This window comes from Henckelia pumila, chromosome 3 (assembly GCF_033568475.1).
Source record: "Henckelia pumila isolate YLH828 chromosome 3, ASM3356847v2, whole genome shotgun sequence".
Classification (NCBI taxonomy): Eukaryota; Viridiplantae; Streptophyta; class Magnoliopsida; order Lamiales; family Gesneriaceae; genus Henckelia; species Henckelia pumila.
Window position 1 is genome coordinate 44706596 of NC_133122.1, and position 12019 is coordinate 44718614.

General features: G+C 34.9%; 1 protein-coding gene across 3 annotated transcripts; it reads right to left on the reverse strand.

The window, feature by feature from the left end:
• Positions 1 to 467: 467 nt before the first annotated feature.
• Positions 468 to 11629, reverse strand: LOC140890852 (sphingoid long-chain bases kinase 1). 3 transcript variants are annotated; one of them, XM_073298971.1, is made up of 9 exons: positions 11482 to 11629; positions 8100 to 8618; positions 7652 to 8014; positions 6187 to 6280; positions 6062 to 6099; positions 5120 to 5266; positions 4085 to 4184; positions 1291 to 2222; positions 468 to 1047 (listed from the first exon to the last, which is right to left on the reverse strand). In XM_073298971.1, the coding sequence occupies exons 2-9, from the start codon at positions 8514 to 8516 to the stop codon at positions 898 to 900; spliced, it is 2241 nt and encodes a 746-aa protein (XP_073155072.1). In that variant the 5' UTR covers positions 8517 to 8618; positions 11482 to 11629; the 3' UTR covers positions 468 to 897. The 3 variants fall into 3 exon arrangements, with proteins under 3 accessions (XP_073155072.1, XP_073155074.1, XP_073155073.1); XM_073298973.1 differs by having other exon boundaries at positions 8100 to 8615; positions 11459 to 11617; XM_073298972.1 differs by having other exon boundaries at positions 11459 to 11617.
• Between the last annotated feature and the right edge of the window lie 390 nt (positions 11630 to 12019).

Consider the following 12019-nt stretch of genomic DNA (forward strand, 5'->3'; position numbering starts at 1 on the left):
ACTAATGTAATATTTGAGAGAGGTTCTAAAAAACATTTTTCGGCTTTTCCTTCACAAAATTTTGAAACTTTATTAAATTTTATTTAAAAAAATTGGGAAATGTTTCCTCCCAAACATACTTAAATTATTGTTGTTTTATTACATGGAATGAGATTTATTTCACTCTTGCCTTCGTTCGAAATCAAGGCTCGACTCCGCTAACGAATGATGTTTTGGTCACTGTCACAAATGAGATGATATCGAACTATTAATGGTGTGTAATAATGTAAAATAGAATACGCTTTCTTGACCAAATTTTGGAATAGAAAAGTTCCAGATTCCAAGATTTGCTCACTTTCCCCAATCTGAAAATCAAATTTTAGATTTGCACCAGAAGCAGTATCTCATGTGTTCAGGCATTGATCAAAGTTCACTTCATATATAATGAAAACTGGGAAGGAAAAAAAAAATCGGAAATTAGAGGACAAGAGTTTCTGCAAATTGAAAATTTGACATACAAAATCCGGATATTAGAGAGCGTTACATTGCACACAAAGCCAGATTGCACGTACTACTGAATGTATGTATGGCCATAATACATGGAATATAATTCCGAGAATTACAGAAACGTGGCTCGAACTAAGACCCGACTCATGAAAACCAACTCCCCTACAGTCGAGCGAGTTGGGTTAGTCGGTTAGTCATACGATACACATACCACACTCGAAGATATGTAAAAAGAATGAAGCTACAAAGATGTCGACAAAATTTACAAGACACACGAACTTCGTCACGAGCTAGACTTGGGAATGAATTATCTCAGTGAAATGCTGCCTCTAGATATGCGCCGTAATCATAAGTTTTCCAGAGGACGTGCAGCCGCACTATCCTTAGCCATAAAAATAGAAGGATGAATGGCTACTTACTAGAACGAGACGAGCGGCCAATAAGCCTGCATTGCTCTGGAAGTAATGAACAGATCGCTTGACCATTTACGGGGAATAATTCACCATCAATTCCACACCCATTGTGAGTGCGCTTTCCAGGTTTAACTTTTACAGACTTTACCTGAATTTGGTGAATATATTTATCAGAAGGTGATCAGAGAAATTATTTTATCCTACATGAGCAAGAGCTATCTTAGAAAAAGTCCTCACAACAAAGGAACATTCCTCAAGCAAAAAGTTTATAAGTAGTGAGTAAATAATTGTCTCCAGCTTAGCAAATCAAGCTCTATTTGTTGTTAATATTTTACTTTCAATATATAAATATGCATATTGGAGGAAGGAAAGGTCGGATAGACAGCTTTACCTTGATATATTCAACATATGGTAATGTAATGTGCCTGCCCCTTTGTAAATTCAAGAGGAATCTCAACAGCCTCAATCGTCCAGTTCCACGGACCAATAGCAAATCCAGAGTGTTGTCATCATGCTCTGCCTTTGGGGCCACCACCTGAGAACTCAAACTTTGAACAGTTTTACACGAGTGATTGCACACCAGCACACCAAGAAATTGGCCCTTAGTTTGCACCCAATTCTCTTCAGCTTTTGGAACCATTTCCTTGTTTTCAATAGCTTCCAAATCTTCAGATGGTCTTGGGAATTCAATTGGATTTTCTACATCCCAATTAGGCTCAGTGTCCCACCGAGGCTCTGCATCCCAAATTGGACCGGGATCGGATATTGTTGATGAGATATCCTCTCTATCATTAGTTACTGTATTTCCCCAAGAAGACCTAGTGTTATCAGTTGCGATAGTTAATCCAGCCCATCCCTTATCCGTCCTTGATTTGGACCTAGTCCTGGGCCAGTTTGGAGTCCCTGTATGTGGCATTTGCGGATGGATAACTTCCGGTTCGGCCGCTAAATTGCTTCTTCCAACTGATAGCCGTTTTGACTTTGGATCTATGGCACGCACATATTCCGATGGCTCACTACTGCTATAGGTAGCATCTAAATCTCCTCCAGACATTCGACTTGGAGTCATTATTGAATCAATACTTGATAAGCTTGAGGCTCGAGGAAGGCCTTCCTTGCTTGATCTCCTCATAATATCGGTGTATAGCTCTGACATGTCAATTACCCGATCAGCTGGAATTTTAAACTCTCCAGATTCTCTTTGTGCTGGAAGATATTCCACCTCGTAACTGTACTTTGGCAAGCACAAGAATTTGAGAAAACCAGCCACAAAATAACGTAAAGGTCCAAATCGTTTCTGATATTTATCACAGAGCTCCAACACTGCAGCAAGAATCAACCTCACAATAAAAATTAAGTTTTCCTGAAATTAAGTATCATACGTCATAACTGGAAAAAAATTACTTTGCTACTTAAGGAGTATAAAATTATTGTCCAGGCTTGAATGCTGAAACATGGAGTGATTTTAGATATTACAAACGGTACCACTGTACCAGGATAATATTAAAGTTAGTTCAGTAAAGACAGTGGCATTTGGTAGGTTCACCGAAAAGACAACACAGACCAGGAAATTAGCACATTATTAGATTGAAGTAGCACTATTCATAAAAAGGGAAGAGGATTTGCTTAAGAAGGTTTACAAGTCAGTTAAAAAAAATTAACTCTACGGCAATCGACATCAAAGTTACAGAAAATCTAGAGAACACAGATCTAAAATCACATAAACTGTAGTTATGAAATAATTTCAGTCTTTTCATGTTTAATTTTAGAGATTTTGAGTAGATAAGATTCATGCATCCACATCCACCCCCGGGGAGTGTGGGAGAAGGGTGGTCAAGTTCAGTCAAATACTCAAATTACAAAGTGGTCATCGACGCAGATCAAACAAAAAAGATTTTTTCAAATAATTTATAAAAAAGGTGAAGGCCACATGTTCCTAAAATTTTCTTCCACTCTCCCAGTTCAACATCAATGAATAACCAACTCAAAATAAACGTCACTTTGAACTGCCTTCTTTATGATAAATTTTATTCCACTCTCCCAATCCAACATCAATGAATAACCAACTCAAAATAAACATCACTTTGAACTGACTCAAAACCTTTGATCCAAGTATCATAAAGAAGGCAGATAGGATTTAGAGATCTTAGTTCAACATATCATGGAAGAACCACCTTCAATTAAACAAATAGACATAGTTCTAATAGAATCTAAAGTACTAGATCCGGTGTTATCAGGTAAAGATGATGCATGAAGTATTACTGGAATAAAAAAAATAACCAGTAAGTTTGTTATACCATAAATGAATTCCGGGCTTATCTATCCCAAAACATCATAATGACTGTGAAACTGTATGACACTCTTAATCTGAGCCCCCAATTTAGAAGTGTAATCCACAGGGAAAATATTTCAAATTTTTTATAAAATACATGGAAATCTACTCAGCTATCCATATCCAGATTCAAGTACCCCATGTAAATCTAATACCCTTCTGTGAAAAATTCAAAGTTTTACTAAGGTGAGAGTCTGAGACAGACCAAAGTCATCTGTATTTCCCACTGTAACTTCATATGTGGAAATGAACTTCCTGCTAATATCATGACAACAAGTTCCGTTTTAATAGTAATTATCATGTTGGAATAATCCATAGAGCGCATCTGTTTGGGAAAGACCCAGTCATCTCATATACAGAGACCAAGTGATATCACCTTTCCATTGTCCTAGAAGAACCACACATACTATTACTTCGATCTCCTATCTCTTCCATTACATTAAACTGCCTATATTGCAATGGTTCTCACATGAATCAACCAACTGTTGTCTGCAAACATCAATATATGGTAACAAATAACAAGTAACAACAACTCCACTTAGTGATCCTACAGTTACAGTATGTTGGCACAGGCAATTTGGCAAATTCTGAACTAGAAAATATTGCTAAATTAGTGTAATAAAAATATTAACCATATATTAACAGATTGACAAGCAAGAATGTATCAAAAATTACTAGACCATAAGAGTTCAGCATATAATTAGTCGGCACTCAAATGTAAGAAAAATAACTATTGGATTCAATGAAACAAGCTTCGAAAAAGATAGCATGGATGGATGGAAAACAATGTCACCAACATCCCGATGAAAATCTGAAATTAAAATCAAACTCAAGCTTAGTGCAACTTGATTACCATCGCTGATAAAACCAAAGTATGCAACTGTCATCCCAAAATGAATTTCTCCATTGTGAATCCACTCCACAGCAAAAACATCAGTCGCAGTAAGACCTCCCTGAAACCAGCCCAAAACACTTACAGGAGATGTTTCTTATTTATATCCATTTATTTTACGTGATTAACAAATAAGAAACACTAGTTTCAAGTCATGAATCAAGCATCAAATTGTTTGTGCTTTAAAGTAATAAGAAATCATGATGATATTCCTTCTCCGTGTATCTACAGTTCTTTTCTAAATGACATGGAGTGAACAAATTTTATATCATGTGCCCCATATCTACACTCTCAGCCTAATCATAAAGTCACATGAAAAATTTCAATGCAAGCGTCAATATCCAAATACGACCCTCTAAGATAATCAACCTCAATTGACCACAATGTATGAAACCAGCTCTTTAAATATGAAATTTCAATTAACCAAATTAGAAAACTAAAACCCTTTTCGGAAAAATCCAGCTTGCTAATGTTCACGAAAAGTCATTAACTTACTTTCTGACTAGGTCGATAGTGAGTTAGCATCATAAAAGTTTTTGGCATGCACACTCGTAAACTTTTAGTCCTGCGTAGATTTGATATGTGATCTTGCGTGCGAAAACGCAACTTATGACTTAGCATTAGAGTGAGTTCAATAGATTAACCTAGTCTAGGTATTTGGTATAAATATTAATGGTCAACCACAACTTTCATTCCTGACATCCTAGGGAAACAAGAGATGCCTCATAGGATACTGTTACTAAAATGAAAAATAAATGTCCTCCAACTGTTCTAGTCTATATATGCAGCAGGCGCAATAAACAAATCAACACATCATTGATAACCACAAATATGTTTCACCCCATAATCTGCACTGGGACATTGATTGCCATGGGCACCATAAGATCCAACGGCAATCATGCCCCAGGTGTATATCGCTTGAAGTATCATATAAAGGACACCTAAAGTGCACAATAAACAACACAAAACTTAAAGAGGGTTCAATAAAAAAAGTACCTTAACTATAGCAATTGCTGCAGATATCGGGTCTCTAACCCCTACAACAGTCCAGACCAAGGAATTATCAGAGCCAGCGGGTATGATTCCAATCGGAACTGAAATGGCTTCTTTTTGATTGTCTCTACTCAGTAAACCATTCAAAACCTGCATCGAGGAAACCAGTAACAAAAACGATCAATACAAAGTAGCCTCTACAAAATTTGTAATACAATCATGAACCAGAATCCATTTCTTCGTATGTGAAGCAATAAAGAACTAATGAACAGCTTTCAGAAGTGTAAGGTGTAAAGTTCAAACTAAACAGAGACATGAAAGCACAGTCAGAGATCCTCGCAAGAAATGACACAATGATCGCTTTGATGATCTGCTACTTTTTTATGTCACAAAATTTGCTAGTCACCTAGTTACTAATTTTTCAAAAGACCATAGACAACAGTAAACACAAAACTGCTGAAAGAAAACAGCAGAAAAATTAGGTTAGAGACCCCTAGACAGGAGATGAAATTTCAAATGATTTGAGAGCACAGCATTCACTTCCACTTGTCACCACAACTGTCTGAAAACTTTAAAGTGCCAAACTTTTCGAAGAACTCATAAAAATCAACAGATATCTGTTAAGAGTGTAATCCTCCAAACATTGTAATTTGCAGGAAAACAAGCATTCATACCAATAATAATCTTGTCAACCAAATTGGTCAGAATCTCACAAAACCTCCTGTTTAAACCACTAGGAAAACCACCTCGATAACTATTATGAACCCAAGTTTGGAAATTCATATTGTTCCTTCATCAATATCCAAAATGGTACACACCAACACTATACACAAAATGCACAGCCTTAAAATCAAAAAATTCTCAACACTGAGAAAATATAGTTAATCTGTCGAAAGTACTCCCTTGCTACAGTAAACAGAAAAGACAAAAGGAATCGACGAAAACCTCATTTACAATTCCATCCCCACCAACGCATATAATACCTGAAATGAGAAAGAAATCTTGGAATTAGCATTCAGATAGATCAGTGCAACTGTATCATTATTGGTTATAAAGTAAAATGGGAGTACCATCAGGGCATGTACTAAAATCAGCACTGGCTGCGAGTTTCTTAGCATGACCAGCAGATGTTGTCTCAACAACCTCTAACTCGAATCCCGCAAGCTGCAAATGAGCAAAGTAAAAAAAACTTTAATTACTAGGCCTCATCCTGATAATGACAGAAGTGATAATTTTAAGCATTTTATGTATAATCTTCCACTAAATCATAATTTTCACTAATTCATCCAGTTTTAAATTGAAAAATCACCTCTTTATTCTGATGCATATGTAGGACACAAGGTCGAGGGAAACATCCAAATCAAATTTGGAACGCCCTAAACAAAATTAAAAACTAGCATACAAACTTCTTGCAAGAGGTTGTTTGGGAAAGCTTATAAGCAAAAGCTGTTTGTAAAAAAAATGAAAAAAAAGTGTAAAAATAGCTTATAAGATTGAAAAATAAGCTCATTGACAATTATAAGCTGTTATAGAAAGGACTTGGGCTATCCTAACTTTTCTTCTAAGATCTAAATAATCCCCATGACTTTTATGATATCTAAAAATCTTACGATATATTGTGCAAATAGATTTCATGACTATGACATTCAAAGCACTAATTAGAAATAATAATATAAAAAAACAATATTTAATGATTACACTTACACACTAGTAATAGTAAAAAAATTATAAACTATTATGCTATCTACAGCAATAATAACGGCGATAACTAATAACGATAATAACAATAATAGAAAAAGTTCTATTTTAAAGTACACCAAAAAAAAGAGCTTATTTTGAGAATATCGCCTCCTTTTTGGTAATTATCATAATAAAAACATCTTATAATAATGAACATAACAGATTTTCAAATTTTCTTATCTTATTTTATCCGGACATCTTAGCGACTTACCATGAAAAAGATCATACAACTTATAAACTCCTAAAATAACCTATAGAAGACCTTATAAGTTGTTTGAATGAGTTTAACCAAATAGCCTCTAAGTATTCTATGAATAAATATTTTGCTCACTAAACCAAAATGGAGCGATTCTTGGGGTGTTACAGTATTTAACAATAGAACCACAAATAAGACATTTATGACTTCGTTCGATTTACTTAAATTGAGGATAACATTTGCTGATACAAATGTAGTTGTGAGAATCGGAACTGAATTACATCACAGCATTTTGGGTGCAACTCTCTCACATATCCAGTCAGAGATTATCGATGAAAAGAAAATTAAAGGACAGGGAAACAACATTCATGTATTTATTCACTAAAGCACAACATTGATGTTTATAGTAAATGAAACAAAATGAAAGGAATGTTAATATTTATCACTAAAGCTCTCAATTATCTGTTTCTTCTTCTTCTTCAATCCAATTAAATTCGAACTACAAGTAAAAGTTCATGGACCTCAAAGTCTCCACATGCAATGCAGGTTATAAAGCATTATCTACATCCTGAAGCTCAAGGGGGGGAAAGACAACTTACTTTAAATATGGGTTCGACCAGGCCATGAAATACTTTTTTTGAACGACCACGCCCAGACCGAGGGTTTAAAATGACAAGCATTTTGGGCCGACTCTTACATCTTATATATGACTCAGGAGGGAATTCGTTGAAAAGTTGATCCGAACTCTGCTTCTTAGAAGCCATAGGATGAGGCAAGCAATTCACGAAACACTGCTGATCTGCAAAAGCATTAACCCACTGAAGTGCATCCTCTGAGTTACGAGCTAAAAAGCGATGGTCTTTGCGAATTCTCCCACTTTTGATAAAAAGGCCACCACACGAACCCTTTCTTAATGGATAAGCATGCAAAGTAAAATGTCTAAGACCAACACAGTAAGATAGCTGCAAAACAAAATAGATTTTGATTCCAAATCAGGAAAGTTGGGATAACTTGAACAAAATTAATAATGAGCCAATAGAAGATTACCGAAACCACATCTTCTAGACGCAACATTTCCGAACCCCAAATCAATGCCTTGCTTGTCAGTTTAGCATCGACTGCATCTATTTCGTTTTTATCTGATGCTTGCATCTCAGAATTCTTACTAGATCCCCTTTTGTCCAATGATAGTTTCCCAGAAAACACTTCATATCCCAGTAAGTCAGATTGCTCATCCCCGATATCTATCTTGTGTTCCACTCTCTTAGCCTTGTCAGAGTGATCATTGTTGACACTATTATCACCACTTGTGGCAGCCCTCCCTCTACTACGTTTTTCTGGAAACACAACTGGGGATGTTTGTTGTGCAGTTGAAATTTGAGAACAAAGCCCCAGACGACGAAGAGACTGTGAAGTTGTCAGTCTCAAAGAACTATTCTTAGCGAGACTCCCATTCTTCTGCATATTGACTTAGGGATGTTGGAGAAGGAACATTTAACTATACATATGTACAACCTTTTGACCAGAGATTTAGTTTCCAAAAAGAGAGCACGAGCACAAGTCCTCCTGCATTATTTGTCACGTATGTTTCACCATTACGAAAATACTCCAAATTTCATATGCAAATAAATCAAAACTAATCACATGGTAGGCATTGCTTTAATGGGTCCTGACTATTATCATAAAATCTAAGCACGTATTGGTGGTAAGTGGTTAAAGCCTTTACTTCTCCCACCCAGGTTATTAGATCCCTTAGTGGGGTAGACGACCTCTGAGGAGTGATTCTCTAGGGTGGAAAAAGCAGGGATGTGTGGGCAAAAGGACATGCTTAGAATACATGTGATTCGTGCTACTGCTATGGTTTTTTTTTTTTGGATAAGAAACGAAATCATTATATATACATATACATACATACATATATTTATATATTTTATTTTTTTTTTATCAGAAACACAAATATTATTAATAATTAAAAGGATTAAAATACAATATATATATATATATATAAATCATGTATAGTTACAAAAGGCGGATAAGATATCCGCACACGGAGCCCCTAAAACTCAAAACAACATATTCGTGCTACTGCTATGTTGATAAAATCGAGAATAAAAAAACTTCAAACAAAGTCATCAGAAAACTATTTATTGTTGCAACATTAACGGGGTTGTCGACATGCTCATCCTCTGGTAACTTCGGGTAGAATTAATAAGCCTTTATAATATCATACAACTCCATGAGTGACAAATAAATAACTTATGCACAACAAAGTTTGTGAGAGCTTATAATGCTTATCAGTCGCCAATTCCATACAATCTGCCAAATAACACAAAACTGAAATGCATGCTTGTAAAACAGAATCCAAACAGTAGGTTCCATCACAATTCACTCAGTATCATAGAAACCCTGTTTCAAAAGATCGACAAAAACATCAAGCGAAAAATGGCAGCTTAGCATATAGAGCTTGCAATGGAATGGAAAAGCCACCTTGAGTTCACAATGAAAGAAATAAAATCACTATTGCAAGTTGCAACCAAATAATTGAGAAACAGCTACCTATCAAGCAATCAAAGACGATTTAAAAAGTAAACTTATACAGTTGAAACATCTTGTAAATCAATTATTTATCATCTTAAAATAACAATTCTTATGAATTTTTTAGGCCTCGAGTAATAGCAGCCCAGTTAAAGAAGCCAAAGGCATGTAAATCTCAGCTCATTCTTCAAATTCCACAAGTTGGTTAAAAACGACACATTATAAGCTTCAAAAGAGTGCAAACTTTCAGGTACCTTCGCTTACATCTATATAGTAACAACAAACTTTTTTGTCCATTATGTTCATATCAGTATAAGACCTCCCGCGAAAATTATAATCTTTGAAAGATAATGCCAATACTAAACTTTTTCCAATATAAAGCCATGTGCCATTAAATAAATTAAATCGAAGTTGAAAAGTCGTCAAAATTGTCATATGCTGGGGACATATTTCTGAAGCAAAGTCTTATAATTCAATAAGTAGTAAAATTAGCAACTCCAGATATCAATGACCATGTTACTTCAATCAAAATAAATAAAACAACCCTGTCTATGCACTTTGTGGTGCTAATCAATCCCATACAGTCCGTGATATAACATAAAATTAAAGTGTATGCAGATCTAGAAAGAAGTAGAACAATATGTTGCAAATAGGAACTCAGTCAGTATCACAGAAGTATGCTTTGGGAAAAATTAAGTCAAGCAAAAACAAAAGAAAAAACAATTGGTTCAAGAGGACAATATATTCTGGACTTTTTTTAAGTATTTTTAAAGAACGTACGAGTTTTCACATTTACACAAATAGTAAAAATCGGATTTTTTAAATTTTTAAGAAGCTGAAACAGAAGACTATAAGTTGCATTTTTTGGTTTCTAAAGAGCACTTAAAGCAATCTAGGCACCAAAACATCATTTTGGATTTGACAGCTTCTCTGGCAATGCACGTTCTTAAAAACTTCAGTACATGTGTAAGAAACAACATCTAGCCTAGAAAAACAAGTTTAATACTGCAACCAGGAAACGAAAAATAATAATAATAATAATAATAATAATAATAATAATAATAACAACCTAGTAAAGCAGTTTTGCCAGTTTTCATGAACCAACATGTCATTGTGGCAAAGGGAAGCAAAGACCAAGGTGGTTATTCACCCACTCCCTCCAAGCTTACCCCTTGTTCGTTATTCATGAACCAAAACACGCACACATTTTAAAAAATGTGATTTTTGGTTCCAGTGAACGTTACAATTGAACTATAAACAAATGCACGCGATAAGGTGAGCATGCATGAGCTGGAGTTATCATTTCTTTCCAAGCACGTTCCAAGAAACTATTCACTCCTCTCAATTTGTCAACTATATATGCTCAACCCTATTCTAATTAGGCACATTGGCATTTAAAAGGGAAATGATAGACCAAAGACTGCCGTTAAATTACATCAAAGCAAAGTGGACAGGAAGACATTGGAGCAGTCTTCTGTCTTCCTGTGATATAACTGATTACTTCCATCACACAGTGTTGGCATGGCTGACGGCAAAATTTGAAACTCTGAACCATATTTAGCATTCACAAAAATTGGGTAGATAGTTTTACAGAGAAACCTACAAAATCCCAAGTTAATCACCCCAAAAACGCATTTATCAAGCATTCAAATAACCTAAAGTAAAAAAGAGAGACAACATTGATCTCTTGTTAACACAGCCAAAAAAAGCAGCAGAAACCCGAAATCCAATATCCCATGTTAAATTTAGCTCAATCCATCTCGAATACAACCCGATCACCGAGGAAAGGAGCTCATATATTCCAAGAAAACCCAGAACCAAAAACCACCAACAGAAAAATCTACACGCATATAAATGAAAAACCCACGTACGAGAGAGTTGAGAAATCTCTTGCCTTTCTTGATTTCGCGTACAATATATGTAATCTCCGGCGATTGGGGACTCGGCGATCGGTGGAGGTGGTTGGGGGAGGTGGGTTTGGGGAAAGAGGAATATTAAGGGAGCGAACCATACACTGTTTTTTGCCTTTAAATTTTGCCTTTCTTTATTACTCCATTTTCCACAGTCTCCTTTGTCCATCTTTCTTTATTCAATACAATTTTATTTTCATTTTCATTTTCATTTTCTATTAAAAATAATTATTATTATTATTATTTTTTTATTATTATTATCTATACATTAATTAAGGGAGATGGTGAATAGTAACTAATTTTTGGTGAAGTTTTTTTTTAATATGTCAATAATATACTTACTTAGTTTTTTTCTATACTATTAATTAAGGGAGAGGGTGAATAGTAACTGAAAAGGTGAGGCTTTTTTTAATATGTCAATAATATCTTTAATTAGTTTTTTTTGTTTTTCAAATTTTCATTTACCCTTTTTTTACAAATCTTATAATTTAATTACAAATATTTATAAAACAAAAAAAAATT